This window comes from Panthera onca, chromosome B1 (genome assembly GCF_046562875.1).
Source record: "Panthera onca isolate mPanOnc1 chromosome B1, mPanOnc1 haplotype 2, whole genome shotgun sequence".
In the NCBI taxonomy this organism is placed as follows: domain Eukaryota; kingdom Metazoa; phylum Chordata; class Mammalia; order Carnivora; family Felidae; genus Panthera; species Panthera onca.
In genome coordinates, this window is record NC_138342.1 from 204,370,379 (window position 1) to 204,387,287 (window position 16,909).

The 16,909-nt window shown below is 55.6% G+C and overlaps 1 protein-coding gene and 1 long non-coding RNA gene across 3 annotated transcripts in view; one reads left to right on the top strand and one right to left on the bottom strand.

Annotated features, from left to right (window-relative positions):
- Positions 1-957: 957 nt before the first annotated feature.
- LOC132677399 (uncharacterized) lies at positions 958-7,433 on the bottom strand. Its single transcript, XR_009609291.3, has 5 exons — positions 7,282-7,433; positions 3,913-4,779; positions 3,718-3,814; positions 2,982-3,234; positions 958-1,285 (listed from the first exon to the last, which is right to left on the bottom strand). It is a non-coding gene; the product is annotated as an uncharacterized LOC132677399 (long non-coding RNA).
- A 7,814-nt stretch (positions 7,434-15,247) lies between these two features.
- TDRP (testis development related protein) overlaps positions 15,248-16,909 on the top strand; it is a 41,118-nt gene continuing 39,456 nt past the window's right edge. Inside the window, exons 1-2 of one of the 2 annotated variants that reach the window (XM_078445201.2) lie at positions 15,248-15,340; positions 16,211-16,403. In XM_078445201.2, the coding sequence (XP_078301327.1) occupies positions 16,296-16,403 (108 nt within the window). In that variant the 5' untranslated portion in view covers positions 15,248-15,340; positions 16,211-16,295. Of the gene's footprint in view, positions 15,341-16,058; positions 16,404-16,909 lie in introns of those variants that run through there. The other variant, XM_078445202.2, reaches the window with a different exon arrangement.

Here is a 16,909-nt window from a genome sequence, read left to right on the forward strand (position 1 = left end):
TCCCAGAGGAGATGTCAAGGTCATTGGTCAGGGGCGGGGCTCAAGGAGAGAGGGGGGCATTCGTGGAGTGTGTCGGGTGTGGGGGAGGTGGGTGGAAGAAATGGTAGAATGGAAGAATCGTCTGCAGTGGGCAGCGTGAGTTAGCAACAGAGAGAACCACCGCTGGGTACGGTCCTCCCACGCAATGGTGGCCACGGCACTGGAAGATGCCGGCGGGCCGGGGCCTGGCAGAAAGAGAGGGGTCACAGGAGTGTGGGGGTGCAGGAGCCCACGGGCAATCAGTGGGGCACGGACTTTGAAGGAAAACCTGACACGGGACCTTGTACGTGGCACCTCACTCGTGGAGGTGGGAGCCCAGGATGTGACTCCACTGGGGACGGCTTGCACACTCACAGCGCTCACACACTCACAGCACCCAGGGCATCCACACATTGTATAGGGACGGCTTGCACACTCACAGCGCCTGGCCGTCCACACGTCCTGTGGGAGAGCGGAAGACTGAGGTCGGGAGGAGCAGCCGGGGGCTCTGTTCCGTGTTTTCCCGACCTCAGATGTGCTTCCTCTCAGGAAAAGATCCTGAGACCTCACTGGACCAGGCCTTAAACCCAAATTCTGTTCCCCTTAATCCTCATCAACTTTAATTTGTGTAGTTGCGACCTAGTGATAAATTTATTTTTAATAAAGTTGTAAAGTTGAAAAAAAATGTGTTGTTAGGTTTTGGTGGGGAGTTTCCAGACAACGGTTTTTTTCTCTCATCCTTGAGGCTTCCTGTCCCCTCCCAGCCACCACCAGAGCCATCTAAGCTGCCAGCAGTTCCCCACAGTGGCTTTCTGGGGACACTCCAGCTTACAGCCAGCCGTGGCACTGAGCAGGACCGCTCTTGCTGCCCCGGGCGGCCTGTGGTACCCGTGAGGCAGCGGGACGCACCTGCCACCAGCAAGGTGACAGACACCTGCCTCCATGTCCTGGGATGGCCTCATGTGTGACCCCTCCCTCTGAGTGCAGAAGGTCCACTAACTGGTGTGGAAACAGCCGGGACGCACCGCGGGAGGACCAGCAGGGGCTGCTGACTCAGAGCCTGCTGTCCCAGGGCCGTCAGCCGGCTCACCTGCCTCTGGCAGAAGGTCACGGGCAGGCACAGGAGCGGGGTCTCCACCGGGGGGAGGGGGAGGAAGGTCCGTGTCCTGACGGAGGCTGTGGGCGCCGTGAAGTCGGGCCTGGGCAGGCCTGGAGCGTCGTCCTCAGAACTGGTTTGGGGAACGTGTTTGGCTTTCTGTGGTTGGTCCTAAGAGGGAAGCGGGGACAAAATCGGGGAAGCTGTCAGTTACTGATCAAGTTCTGGCTGTTGGGACAGCTGTCCCAGCATGATTGTTGGGCTTCCTGGATGGGTTGCTAGAGACAGAGGTCTGACTTCCTAGAGACACGTCTGGCTTCAGCAGGCTGGGCCCGCAGAGCTGGTGACCTCCGAGGACAGGGCTGGACCCCCAGGGCTGGTGACCTTGAAAGATGGGGTAGGCCTCTGGGCTGTGACCTCTGAGGACAGGACTGGGCGCCCAGGGCTGGTGACCTCTGTGGACAGGCTGGGCCCCCAGGGCTGGTGACCTCTGAGGACAGGCTGGGCCCCCAGGGCTGGTGACCTCTGAGGACAGGCTGGGCCCCCAGGGCTGGTGACCTCTGAGGACAGGCTGGGCCCCCAGGGCTGGTGACCTCTGAGGACAAGCTGGGTCCCCAGGGCTGGTGACCTCTGAGGACAGGGCTGGGCCCCCAGGGCTGGTGACCTCTGAGGACAGGCTGGGCCCCCAGGGCTGGTGACCTCTGAGGACAGGCTGGGTCCCCAGGGCTGGTGACCTCCGAGGACAGGGCTGGACCCCCAGGGCTGGTGACCTTGAAAGATGGGGTAGGCCTCTGGGCTGTGACCTCTGAGGACAGGACTGGGCGCCCAGGGCTGGTGACCTCTGTGGATAGGCTGAGCCCCCAGGGCTGGTGACCTCTGAGGACAGGCTGGGCCCCCAGGGCTGGTGACCTCTGAGGACAAGCTGGGCCCCCAGGGCTGGTGACCTCTGAGGACAGGCTGGGCCCCCAGGGCTGGTGACCTCTGAGGACAGGGCTGGGCCCCCAGGGCTGGTGACCTCTGAGGACAGGGCTGGGCCCCCAGAGCTGGTGACCTCTGAGGACAGGCTGGGCCCCCAGGGCTGGTGACCTCCGAGGACAGGGCTGGGCCCCCAGGGCTGATGACCTTGAAAGATGGGCTAGGCCTCTGGGCTGTGACCTCTGAAGACAGGGCTGGGCCCCCAGGGCTGGTGACCTCTGAGGACAGGGCTGGGCCCCCAGGGCTGATGACCTTGAAAGATGGGCTAGGCCTCTGGGCTGTGACCTCTGAAGACAGGACTGGGCCCCCAGGGCTGGTGACCTCTGAGGACAGGCTGGGCCCCCAGGGCTGGTGACCTCAGAGGATAGGGCTGGTCCCCCAGGGCTGGTGACCTCTGAGGATGGGCTGGGCCCCCAAGGCTAGTGACCTCTGAGGACAGGCTGGGCCCCCAGGACTGGTGACCTCTGAGGACAGGCTGGGCCCCCAGGGCTGGTGACCTCTGAGGACAGGCTGGGCCCCCAGGGCTGGTGACCTCTGAGGACAGGGCTGGGCCCTCAGGGCTGGTGACCTCTGAGGATGGGCTGGGTCCCCTGAGCTGGTCACCTTGGAGGATGGGCTGGACCCCCAGGGCTGGTGACCTCTGAGGACAGGGCTGGGTGACCTCTAAGAATGGTCTGGGCCCTCAGGGCTCATGACCTCAGAGGATGGGCTTGGCCCCCAGCTGATGATGTCATCCAAAACTGGGTTCTCCTCTTGGTGGATATCCAGCCAAAGAGAATAGGAAAAGGGGGGTTTTACTTGCAACCAGTAAGGGGAACCCGGGGATCTTTCCAGAAGCAGCATCCCCCCAACAACAGACCTGGGGAAGCTATAAGCCAAGGGGCACACATACCCACAGAGAGGCTTGCTCAATGGGGAGTTCAGCGCCGAACTGGGGCAGAAGTCATTCTAAGGTGACTGCGTCCAGGTCAAAGTCAAGAGCCGCTGCTGGTGGGGGATCTGACTACTCAGAGGGGGTTAGATCTAAATCCTGCAGAGATCAGCAAGCTATGTGAGAGGCCAGTTGGCCCTTCTGAATACGCTTAGGTGTCTCCTGGCCTCATGGTGGCTGTTTGTTCTTAGACTTTCACAAGATGTCCAGGGGCCTGAAATGACTTTTGTTGTGTTAGGAAAGCTGTATCTATCTTTTTCCGGGGATCCCCCCAACTCTTTCTGCCTACGGTGACGGTGGGGGATGGACTGGCCCCCCAGGGCTAACTGGGGGCGGGGGAGATTCTCCCCAGCCCCCAAGGGCTGCGCAGTTCTACATCCTGTTCTCTTCCATGGTTCCCTGCCAGCCCCATGAGGTAAACTTTGTGGCCAGGGGGCCTCGAATCCGCAAAAGGACGTGCATGTGACCATGACGGTGCTGGAGGGAAAATGAAAATCAGGCCTGTTTGGAGTTCGCCGCATCCCAAACACTGCCTTTATGAATGAGAAATTCACCCACAGGTTTATAAAGTAACCCCAATCGCCTTACAGACCAAACAGCCCTCTTTCCTGTGCTCTGCAGGGAAGGCATTCCAGGAGTTTTTGCTGAGCGGTGGTGGAGGTGGGGGGGGGGGGGGGGGGGGTTGGTCCAAGCAAACCTTAATCTCCAGAGCTTTGCACTTCAGTGCTGTCTGAGGGTCCACATTCTGTGTCCTTCTAGAGAGGTGTCTTGTTTATGGGTAAGCCAAAGCATTTCTGAATGAAAAATAGTAATGTTTTCACACCAAATTAGCCATTCAAATGGTAATTTGAAAACCTCCCCAAAATTTGACCATGGATTTTTTTTTACTCACTCTGAGGCTACAAGTGTGTTTTCTGAAGGCTCAGAACTCGCTGTGTGATGGGGTCACTCGACTCAATGTGACAGATAACGAGGGAGACACACAGGCGGGCAGGTGCCCCCAAGGAGGTGGGTGGCAGCTGGCAGGAGTGAGGAGGGGAGTGCAGGGCCATCAGGGACCTCAGACCAGCTCGCCCATCAGAGGGTTTCAGTCCGGAAGGGTGAGATCCTGTCTCCATTGAAGGAAATGTAATTATTACCAAAGTCTTTGATGCCTGGATTCCCCAGACAAATAACCGTAGGGGGGATGCGGGGGGGGGGGGGGGGTGGTTAGAGAGAGGAAGTCATTTTGTGTTCAGATGGAAATCCTGCCTGGGAACAAGATCCAGGGCCGGGGTCCCCTCTGGCTGGACAGAGTCCTTGTCCTAGACCCTCCGGGACACAAGCCTCTCAGACGCGAAGCCTGTTTCCAAGCTCTGAGAAATAGCTCGTTTAGAGACAAGAACAGAGATTTAGGGAAGGCAATCAGGCCCAGTAGTCTTTCTAGAACAAGAACACAGCAAAGATGAATGTATTAAGGGCTAACAGTCCACCGCTGTCTGGTGCCCCGGCGAAAGCTGTGTTTATTTTCAAATGGGGACTTCCGTGCCACACCCAGATGTTTCTCTTTTACCGCAATAGGTAGGTAAACTGGGCCTCTGAGAGGTCAAATATTGTTTTTCACTTCCTTTCCTCATGTGAAAATCAAGAACTCTTGCTAACATGTCTATGTTGTAAAGCCCTGGTTGTACTTTGAGACACGGATCTTCTGCCAACCGCGGTCAGTAAACGGTCGTGACAAAAATGACTTCTGGTTTTCCTCCTTCTTGGGCCATGGCTCCTGTCACAGAAGAAGAATAATAAGAAATTATGTTTTTTATTTACTTTTTTCTAATTTTTTTTAATGTCGATTTTTGAGAGAGAGAGAGAGAGAGAGAGAGAGAGAGAGAGCATGAGTAGGGGAGGGGCAGAAAGAGAGGGAGACCCAGAATCCAAAGCAGGCTTCAGGCTCTGAGCTGTCAGCACAGAGCCCAACACAGGGCTTGAACCCACGAGCCGTGAGATCATGACCTGAGCGGAAGTTGGACACTTAACCATCTGAGCCACCCAGGTGCCGCATTCGTTTTTTTTTATTTTTATTTTTTAAAATTTATTTATTTTGAGAGAGAGAGAGAGAGAGTGGGGGAGGGCAGAGAGGGGGGAGGGGCTGAGAGAGAGACATCGGGAGGGAGAATCCCAAGCGAACTCCAAGCTGACACAGCACAGAGCCCGATGTAGGGCTCAAACCCATAAACCGTGAGATCATGACCTGCGCGGAAATGGAGAGTTGGACACTTAACCAACTTTCACCGTAATTCCTGCCTATTTTAAAATCTGTGGGCACCCAGCGGGCACCCATTTGAAATCGTGGTTTTCGCTGCACTCATCATGTGGAATTACGGGCTCATCTATCTAGCGGGGTCAGCGCTAGGGACGTGTCTGCTCTGAAGATGCCCCTATAACTGGCCTGTCCTTCCCTTCAGGTGGACCTTGATGTGGTTTAACCTCAGGACTGAATTAACTACAAAATCCACCGGGCAAATACATGCAGAACCAAGAGACAGGGAGACAGACAGGGAGGGAGAGACAGGGAGGGAAAGACATAGGGAGTGACAGGGAGGGAGAGACAGAGGAAGAGACAGGGAGAGACAGGGAGAGAGAAACAGAGGAAGAGACAGGGAGGGAGAGACACAGGGAGAAAGACAGAGGGAGAGACAGGGAAGGAGAACAGGGAGAGAGACAGGGAGAGAGACAGGGAGGAAGAGATAGAGGGAGAGACAAGGAGGGAGAGACAGGGAGAGACGGAGAGGGGAGGCAGGGAGGGAGGGCTGCTGAGGTAGGGTCAGTCACCCACTAGTAAGATGCTCCTGAGTAAGGAGCCCCCTCCTGGAAGGGGTCTGCATGGCCTTGGCCAAGGGGCCCACGTGCCGCCCGATGTGGGCAGAAGGTAATCGACAGGAGCTCCTGGCTCTGGAAGAAGGAAGGACACACAAGGGCCCAGCTCAAGTCCGCCTGTTGGGGGTGGGAAGGGGGCTGGGAACCCCTGGACCCAGGGGGCCCTGAGGTGGGGGTCTGTGCAGGTACAGGGGCCACGGGGGAGGGATCGGAGCAGGTAGGGCCTGGGGGGGGGGGGGGTGGCATTATGGTTTAAAACCGCAGCGCCCTGTTGGTCGTGCATTTCAAGTGCCGAGTCGCTGGGCATGATTGCTGAGCTATTGCAGATTGGATAATTGCAAAAGTCTCGTTACTCTGTGCTTTTCACTATTTACCAATTGTGAACGTGTGTTATTCTTGTAAGCAGAAAAGATACATATTTTTTTAAAAGTATTGAATATTTGCACATGAGTATAGCAAATATATTGCTGTTAAATTGAATGAGAAGGAACAGGCAAATTGTGTAAGAAGACTTTTAAAAATACAGTTTAGGGGCACCTGGTGGCTCAGTCCATTTAGCGACTGACTCCTGGTTTCCGTTCAGGTCAGGATCTCATGGTTTGTTGGATCGAGCCCCACGTCGGGCTCTGTGCTGACAGGCAGAGCCTGCTTGAGAGTCTCTCTCTCTCTCTCTCTCTCTCTCTCTCTCTCTCTCTGCCCCTCCCCCCATAAATAAATGAACAAATAGTACAGTTATAAAAAGAAGAACAAACCAAAGAAGAGAAGGCAAAGAGGGGAAGGAAAAGGAGAGTGTGGCATCATGACATGGTCCAGGCTCGGTGGGGGGGGGTGTGGGCCGTGAGTGTCCCCCACCGCGAACACCTCCCTTCCTGGGACTGTGGGCCCAGGGCTTTCTGAGCTGACCTCCCCCCGCCACCCGGTCAGTGCTTCACTCCTCTGGGTTTGGAGTTTGCACAGGGGGGAGGGGGGAGTCAGCAGTCCTCTGTCGAAGGCTGTAATTACTGTCCTGGTGTTTTTCTTCTTTAAAAAAATTTTTTTTTACATTTAACATCTTTAAAAAGTGACAGATCCGATGGTGAGTTGGGATTTACTCAAGGGTCAACGAAAGCTAATTATTCCCTCAAGTTCTTTGCTGGAGACCATCGGGTCTACCTGGTTCTCCTGCATAGGGCCTCGTGAGCACAGTGTAGACGGGCGGGTTTCCTGCACTTCCAGTGTGTGTGTGTGTGTGTGTGTGTGTGTGTGCGTGTGCGCGCGCACATGCACCCGTGCATGTATGTGATGTGTGTGCGTGTGTGAGTCGAAATGGGCAGCCGGCCCTGTGTGCTGACACCCTGCCAGTGAGCCGGGCACCCAGTTGCCCCAAGACCGGACACTCCCCCAGCCCTGCCCCCAGGGGAGTCCTTACGGAAAGTTAACTGAAGGATTTCAGGACACAGCACCCCAAAGTTGACGCTTGAGTCTATTGATTACTTTGAGCAGAGGACGATGGAGAACCAGCAGGTGCCTGGAGGGGCTTTCTGTGAATGCTCCCCATCTGCCTGCACACAGACCCCCCGGCCCCCCTCTGGCCCCCCCCCCCACCCCCAAGGAAGCTCTTGGTACCAATCCCGTCCCTGGAGTCTGCCCACTGGGAGGATGGACGCTTGTCACAGGCCCCACCCCACACTGTTACACATGGCCACACCTCCCAAATGCCCCTCCCATGGCCCACATCCCCTGCAGTCATTACTCTGCCCGGGAGAAGGGGCAGGGGCCTCAGAACAGCAGTGTTCCCCGTTCAGGAACTCACACACATGATCTCCTGTTGTGTTTGTTTCTTGGGTCCAGCTCTGGAACCCAGGAGGGCGGAGGGGGGGACCCTGGAACCCAGGAGGGCACGGGTGGGGGGGGCTTCCTCCCCTACAACCCCCCGAGACCCTGAGACCCCCAGGGAACTGGCCAGCCGCAACTCTAACCCCTTCCCCCTAGGCAGCCTGGCCAGCATCTGTGTACTGGCTCAGGAGCAGGCGTTACTGCCCTGGTAGCGACAGTGGAACGCTCTCCGTCCTCCAGGTGTCATCCCCCCAGCCCTCCCACCCCCTGCAGCCTTTCTGCTGGAGCAACCCCAGGGCCCCTGATGCAGAAGCAGCTTCCCCGGGGTTCCAGTGGCCCAGTGGCAGGGGTCCGCGGGGACGGCGATCCGTGGGGACAGGGGTCAGGGGACGGGGTCCGTGGGGACAGGGGTCCGTGGGGACGGGGATCTGTGGAGACGGGGGTCAGGGGACGGGGGTCCATGGGGACGGGGATCCGCGGGGACAGGGGTCCGTGGGGACAGGGGTCTGTGGGGAGGGGGGTCCGCGGGGACAGGGGGCATGCATGGGGTCCAGGGCGCGGGGTCCACGGGGACAGGCCGCGGGGACAGTCTGTGGGGACAGGGGTCCGTAGGGATGGGAGTCCGCGGGGACGGGGGTCGGGGGTCCACGGGGGATGGCCCGTGGCCAAGGCCGTCCCAGCTCCATCTCTGGGTCATCCTCCTCTGGGCTTGGCTGCGGGCCTTCAGGGAGACAGTCTGCAGGTTCTCTGCACTAACTGCGCCCCAGGCACGACTTGAAGGTCCCCGAGGTACCACATGATATCACACCTGTCACTGCTCAGGCCTTACTTACCTGTGAGGGCGGGCCAGGCACAGAGAGGTGACGTGACTCAACGTCACAGAGGAGCAGCTGGGGAAGCCGTCCCTGGGTCAGCCGCTTGGGCTGGCCTCTGCTCTCCTGTCCCTGATAACAGGTTCTTTAAAAATGCATGTTTAGGGAGCCCTGTGGGGGCTCTGTCAGTTAAACATCCGACTCTTGGTTTCAGCTCAGGTCACGATCTCACAGTTCATGAGCTCAAGCCCTGCTAGGGTCTGTGCTGACTGCTTAGAGCCTGCCTGGGTTTCTCTCTCTGTCTCTCTCCTTTCTCCACACCCCTCCTCAAAACAAATAAACATTGAAAAATGCATATTTATGAGTTTCTTTTTCCATATTTCAAAAACGTATAGATATAACTATTTAAATATAGAAAGCCTTTTAAAATGACTGTAATTTAAAAAGGAATAAATACCGCCCTTGTTAACTAAGACACAGGAATGACTCAGACGAGACATCAGATACAAACTGCTTTAAAAATGAAGGATGGGTGGAGGGTGAGGGTGCTTCGTGGCCTTCTTGCCACTGTCTTGGATGATTGCACTCTTACCACCCCCTCGGGAGAAGTGGGGACTAAAAGGTGCTGGCCTTGGGTCTGGTGACGGTGGAGGGGCACTGGGTGGTTGGCTGACCCTCCAAGGTGGCCCTCAGTCAGGGACCAGCCTGCAGGGAGGGGCTCGGAGGCAGGGTGGGGCTCACTGTTTCTGTGCCTTCACACTTAGTTTCAGGGTGTGAGGGGTGAATGCTGTTCTAATAAAGGCTGTGTCCCCACCCTTGGCACCTCTGTTTAAGAAAGGTTATTCTGACATGAGGGCTAACGGTGGAAAGGGGCTCCATCTGGCGACCAGTGGGTGGGGCCCAGTGGGTGGGGTGTGCACCCCAGAGCAGGTGGGGCGTGGAGGGACACCACTACGAGGAAGCATCAGGGGCTGGGGGTTCTTCCAGACAGGTTTCATGCTGAAGGCGGGCCAGGCGATCGGACTCACCTGGGGGGCGGTGAGGAGCCTAATCAGACACAGAGCTGGGGGCTCCCTGAGACTGGGCGACACAGGCCCCACAGGGCCGGCACTAAAGGTCGGAGAGTGAGGGTCAGGGCCCTGGAGGAGCCTCCCTGGAGTTTGGTCAAGGGTAGCATTTCTGTCGCCTCACACAGGGCTTGTTAAGTGACCGAGTTCTGACTCAGGTCACAGAAGCAGGTGTTTTGCCATTTGTGTTGACCCAGAGCCCGCACCTGAGACCCAGAAACTGTGTTCCTGGGGGCTTTACAAGCGAGTGGGAGGTAGAGGAATCATGCTCAGGCTACAGATGGAAATCCAAGGCTCAGAGAGGGTAAGTAACTCTCCCAAAGCCTCACAGCAAATGCACGTCGCATCTCTATGCGTCAGCAAGCCTTCCAGATTCCTCTTTCCTCCTCGGTTTCTTTCCTGTGAGGCGTTCCCATTCCTACCCCACAGCGAGTTGTAGTGCAAAGGATGAAATGGCATTTGCCAAGGGATTTTTTAATCTGAAAAACAGAACAGTACCAGAACAGAAAACACATTTCACATGAATATGTACATGACTATTCATAATATATATGGTATACATTTGGTTTAATTGCAGGAATGTGAGTCTTTATGTATCATTATGTATGTGTTTGGATGCAGTCGCTGAGGTTATCGTAGGGTTTTTTTTATGTGAAAAATAGGAAATAAATTAGAACAAATCAATTATTTGAGTTTGTTGTAAATTCCCTGTCTGTTGCAATGTGTGAACTGTTTATAGTTCACAAAGTAGATTTCTTTTTTTATTTTTTAAATTTAAAAAAAAATTTTTTTAATGTTTTATTTATTTTTGAGACAGAGAGAGAAAGAGCATGAACGGGGGAGGGGCAGAGAGAGAGGGAGACACAGAATCGGAAGCAGGCTCCAGGCTCTGAGCCATCAGCCCAGAGCCCGACGCGGGGCTCGAACTCACGGACCGCGAGATCGTGACCTGAGCCGAAGTCGGACGCCCAACCGACTGAGCCACCCAGGCACCCCATTTTTTAAATTTTTTAAATGCTTATTTATATTTGAGAGAGAGAGAGAGCACGAGCAGAGGAGGGGCAGAGAGAGGGGAGACACAGAATCCGAAGGGCTCCAGGCTCTGAGCTGTCAGCACAGAGCCTGATGTGGGGCTTGAACTAACGAACTGTGAGATCATGACCTGAGCCGAGGTCAGACGCTTAACCGACTGAGCTACCCAGGCCCCCCTCACAAAGTAGATTTCTTAAAAAATCAAAAGAGCAAATACTTTTTGAACACTTTGCATACATTATTCATAGCAGATAAATAACACACGAGGCCCATACATGGTGTGTGACATATACAAATCTATGGTAACAACTTCTATAACTATATAAACCAAAGTGGAGTTTCCTCACTCTGCCCCCAGGCTTACTCCCCACGCATGACGAGCATGCATTTTGGTGAAACTCTCTCAGGTCTTGTTTTTTCTAAGTAGAGCTAGATTTCTAATCCAGGTCAATGGGCTTCAAATGCTGTGTTCCTTCCATTAAATGAGATAATGTGTATAAAATACAACCGCACGCCTTGTGTGCAGTAAGCACTCAGTAAATAGTAGCTGCAGTTTCCAGCATTATTTCTATGTGTGCTGCTGAGCTGAGAATGAGTGGATCGATTCGTGAATATTTATTTGGCCCACAGTTTGTTCTTGGCACTATGCTAGGAATGCACACGTGTGAGGGGTACCTGAGAAGCTCCGGAGAAGGTGTGATGGGTATAGAACGTTGTGTGGCTCTGTACCCACAGTGAAGGATCTGGAGCTCAGGCCGTTGGACACTGCCTCTGTGGCTCCCAGGCCGTGTGAGGAGTGAGTCCCAGACAGGAAACGCAGCTCACCTCCCTGGGAACTGTGGTCTCCAAGTCGGGAGGTGGGGGGAGGCATGCACGCTCTCCTGAGGCAGTTGCTTTAGTTTTCAAGTAATTTTGCTAGAAAGTTCTATGTGGTACCATAGGCCGTACTTTCATTTGAAATTAATTTTGCCAGGGTAAAATCTCACTAAGTTGAGCCTTCAGGCAGAAATGGCAGACTCGACCTTTAATAAGTAAAAAGTGTTTCTCCACTAGTGAATTTTCAGGGGCTCTAGGAGCCAGCAAGGGCAATTCAGGCTAAAGTAGCTTCCTCCTAAGGGCGGTGGGGCTCATGGAAGGTTTTTTAACCATGTCTTTCTGGACACAGAAACAAATTGTTATGTGTAAGGTTGTCTTTGTGACACCGAATCGTGTGCAGTGCACCACGTGTGAAGTTTAATTGCACGAGTTAATTTTATAAAAATCCTAAATGAGTGACTAAGTGATGGCAGGTCAGAGGCCTAGAGCACGTGGCGAGTGCTTCTCAGATTCCCAGAGGCCAGGGGCACCTGGGGGGCTCAGTCCGTTAGGCGTCAGACTCTCGGTTTGGCTCAGGTCATGATCTCTTGGTTTTGTGGGTTTGAGCCCCACATTGGGCTCTGTGCTGACAATATGGAGCCTGCTTGGGGATTCTCTCTCTCTCTCTCTCTCTCACTCTCTCTCTACTCCTCCCTTGCTCACACTGTCTCCATCTCTCTCAAAAATAGATAAATAAAACTTTTTAAAAAGTATATAAAAAAAAGAATTCCAGAACCCTGAAGCCCCAAACAGGCTTCTCTCTGTTCCCGCCTGCATCAGGCTCATGCTGGGGCTGCTGCGTTTCACCTCCTCCGGTCCTAGATGTCCTTCCCTGCCGTGCTCTCCTAGAAATGACACGAATGCTGTTTAAAATAAACTGGAATTTAGCATTTTTTAGTTAGCAAGTCTGGCCTTCTTTTCCAGACTGTCCTGGATTCGCAGGGGGTTACGGCTTCACTTAGAGTGAAGATTTGCAAAGCAGAGAAATGTGGCTCTGGCGCCGAAAGGAAGCCCCTGGTCTGAGCACAGACCCCTCTTGCATGAATATAAGGATCTGGGTTATTTGTTGAAGTGTTCCGACTTGGTTTTCCACGCTTTGTTTGTAGCGTCCTTGAAAGGACTGTGTTTGGATCCTGGCTTTGTTTTGTAACCTCTGCTTTGTGGTGTTTGACTTTTATCAGTGTTTGTGCTTGGAGTGTGTTTATTTTGACAGGACCCCATGGGACCTGGGGTATAGACTGACAGTGTGTTCACAGTTCATACCGTAAGCATTGCCACATTGTCTATGCATATTGCATTCTTCAGCCTTTCCAGTCCAAAGGCCGAGCTGGTTGGACCTGGTTTGAAGAAGCGTGTGTGTGTGTGTGTGTGTGTGTAAAATTTTAACATTCTTATTTGGTCAAGGAAGCAAGAGTTCCTAAATTTAATACCTACTGGTTAATCTGTAGTGGTCTGTTGTGTTACATGATTGAAATATTTGCGTGTGGTGGGCCTAGAGATCTTTCGGGGTGGGTGTGGGTAGGTGCGAGTCTGTGTGTGACTATTTACCTCATGATCCTCGAGACTTATGGAGTATGTGAGGATTTGTGGGTTACCAGATGGTCTTGCTTTCCAGGTAGCTGGCTGCTATTTAAAATTTGGCTTATGCTGCTCAGCAACTGGGACCCTTCAACACTAACCCTAACCCTTACCCCAACCCTAACATTAAAACTAACTCTTACCCCATCCCTACCCCTAACCCTAACATTAAACCTCACCTCAACCCAAACACTAACCCTTACACAACCCTGACCCTTACCCCAACACTGACCCTAATGTTAACCATGACCCTGACCCTAATCCTAACCCTAAACCCTAATTCTTATCCCAACCCTGACCCTGACCCCAAACCCAACCATAACCCTGGCCCTGACCCTTACCCCAACCCTGACCCCAACCCTTACCCCAAACCTGACCCTGACCCTAACCCCAACCCTAATCCTAACCCTGACCCTGACCCTAACCACTAACCATCACCGTAACCCTGATCCTGACCCTAGCCACTAACCCTGACCCTACCCTAACCACTAACCCCACAGGGGCCAGCATGCCTGTCTCCAGTGGGTCTGTTCTCAGGGCTCCTGCAGACCTTCCCCAAAGACAGATTCAGACCCTCTTTTCATTTAAAAGAATGCTGCGAATCACTTCTGAAAGAGCCAAAAGATGCCCTTGATTATATTATTATTTTTAGAGTAGTAAAGTTACAAAGCTTAAGATCGTGTTTACGGTTCTGGATTCCTTTTATGAAATATATTTGTAAATTATTCAAGGAATATATGAATGTATATTTAGTGTGAAAACACAAGCAATATAGAAGTATATAGAGTAAAAAGTTTCTCTATACAAGTTACTTTGCTGGGTAGGAGGGTATGCATATTAATATTTTATTTATTTATTTATTTATTTATTTATTTATTTATTTATTTATTTAATTTATTTTTTACTTAGGCTCCACACCCAGTGTGGAGCCCAACACAGTGCTTGAACTCATGACCTTGAGATCAAGACCTGAGCTGAGACCAAGAGGCAGTGCTTAACCAACTGAGCCACCTAGGTGCCCCATTAAACTTTTGAGAGCTATTAGCAAATAGATCAAACTTGCCTTCTAAAATTTTGTACTGTCACTGCTGCCAGCAGCCCATGAGGGTTTCCCTACACTGTTCCCAACACTACATATGTCTTTATAAATGTTTGTTACACCCACTTTGATGGGTGGGTATCTTTTTAATTAAGTTTTTAATTTTAATTCCAGTATAATTAACATAGTGTTGTTAGTTTCAGGCTTATAATACTCTCTAGCTCGTTGACAGCTGGACATCTCAATTTGCACTTCTGTGATTGCAATGGAGTTGAGTATATTTTATTGTTTGACTCTTTCCAGAGACAGGAAATAAAAGTCATTTTGTACTTTGAGATGTGGGAAGTGTCTCTCCGATTTCTGACTTTATGGGAGGGGCAAGGACTCCTCAGCTTCAGATGGGTCCTCTGACTCTCCAGGTTGGGGTCCAGGCGGGTTCTGTCACACTCCTTATGACTGTGACTGTGACCTATCTTAGCTTAGAAAAAGTGTTACTTTTTAGACGGTCAAGATGCCTGTAAAAGTACCTTCAGGTGGTTGTCTGTAACCTGCACCCTGTCTGGCACATCCACACCTCTTGTTTGTCAATAGTCAGGAAACCCTGAAAATCATTTACACATTCTTTTGCCCCAGAACTGCAGCACTGACTAGTCAGGCTTCGTGAACGCGAGGGGCCAGTGTTGACGCAGGTCGGCTGAGGCCCAGAGCGCCGCTCCAAGGCCCGTGCGGGTTCCAAAGTGGCTAGGGGCTGTTTGACTCTGACCAGGCTACTAGACGTCTAGCTGACTCTGCTGCCTTTTTCCGGACCTCTCCCACCACGGATCCCTCTAAAGCCGCCCCCTCCTGTACCCTCCCGCGCCTGCACACAGCGGTCTGCTTCAGTTGGCTCTCAGACCCGGCTGGCCTGGCCGCGCGCACCTGCCGGAGCCAGAATGGGGTGCGTGCGGGGGCAGGCAGGTCACTTGAGCCGCCGGGTGGGCCTGCGCGCGTGCCGAATCCTGGGCGCGGCCGCGCCCCGGGGCACCTGTGACCCCGGGGCTCCTAAGTCGACAGCAGTCGCCCGGGGGCCGAGTCCTCCCGCAGGGGTCACTGCCGCGCGCGCGCCGCCTTTCCTTTTGGGGGCGGAAGCCCGGCGGGCAGAGGGCAGTGGGCATGCGCACTGCGCCCGCCCCGCGTCCGGCGGCCGTTGCCTTGGTGACCGCGGGCCGGCCGCCGGGGCCCCGCCCCCGCGCCGCCGCCCGGCGGACCTGGCCGCGCCCCACGGCCGGGGTGAGGGGTCTGACTGGGTTGGGGTTCCGGGGACTAGGGGGTGGGCTCGGGGTGAAGGGGAGGCCCGGAGTGGGGGGTCCTAGGGTAAGGGGGGGTCAACTCGGGGTGAGGGGTCGGCCCGGGGTGGGAGACGGGGTAGGGGTGAGGAGTGCGGGCTGTGAGGGGGGCCGAGATCAGGGGTGCGGGGAGGGGTGAGGAGGCCAGCCTGGGGTGGGGGACGGTCTGGCCAGGGGTGAGGGGGCCGGGGTGAAGGGGTCCCGGGTTGAGGGAGGACCCGGGTTGAGAAGGGACCGTGAGGGCTGGGGGGAGCCGGGATGAAACAGGGTGGTGAGGGGTCCCCGAAGTAAGAATGTCAACCCGGGGTGGGGGTGGGGGGTCGGACCAGGGTGGGAGTTAAGCGGGAGCGGCCCCAGATGAGTGGGGGCCAGGAGGAATGACCCCGGGATGAAGCTGGTCGTTTTGGGGCGCCCGAGGTGAAGACCTCCGGGGGGACGTAGGCTGCGAGGGGCGGGGTCTTGCGGAGGGGGCGGGGAGGGGGCGGGACCCTCGCTGGACTGAGGGGGAGCTAGGTCCTGGGGGTCTGAGCCCGGCCCCCGGGGGCGGGGCCCTCGGCAGGGGTGGGGGCGGTGACCTCCGGTTGGGGGGCTTTAAGGAGGGGTTGGAGGCCGGCGGGGGTAGGCGGGTAGCGGCCTGGTCAGGGCTGGGGGCGCCTGGTTGGGTGCGGGGAGCCCGGTGCCCAGTGGACCTGGGCCTGGCCCGGGGTGGGGGCGGGGGCTCAGGCGGCCCGGGGAGGGACGGGTCCCCGCGGGGTGGGCCGGGCCCCGCCGCCCGGCCCCGCCCTGCCCCACTCGCCGCGTCCCGGTCGTGCAGGAGCCGCAGCCCGAACGTCCGCGCGCTGCGGGCCGGCCGACGAGGGGCGCGCGTCGACGCACGCACCGCGGAGCCGCCTCGGAGCATGTGGAAGCTGAGCCGGAGCCGGGTGCTGCTGGACGAGCCCCCCGAAGACGAGGACGGCCTGCAAGGGGGGCCGCCGCCCGCCGCCGCCTCCGCGGCCTCCGCGCAGGTAGGGGAGGAGGCGGGGCGGGGGGGGGGGGCGGCGGTGCGCGCGGGAGGCCGGAGCCGTGCGGAGCGAGAGCCGTGCGGCCCGTTCGGATCTGGGGCTCGTCCGGGGGCCCCGGTGCTGTGGTGCTCGCCGCCCGCCCACCCCCACCCCCACCCCAGGGCAACACCCGGGCGGGAGGGCGCGGGGCGCGCACACCCCAGAGCACCCCGGTCCCGGCGCGCTGGCCTTCCTGCAGAGTGGAGGCTGCAGTCGCCGCGCTGGGCGGTGGGGGGCGGTGGGGGCCTGCCCCGGGGTCGCGGCGAAGTGGGTATTTCCTTCTCTTCAACCTTTGCCTGCCTGGAGGAAGAGGGCAGGTGTCCTTCATGCAGAAGATCGAAAGCCGCTGGCCTTACGAGTTCGGAGATATGCTTGGAATGTTTAGAATTTTTTAATTAAAAGGATCCCAGGTGGGGCCTGTGTGTGTGACACATGTGTTCCCCCCCCCCCCTTTCCAGTGCATAGTTCTC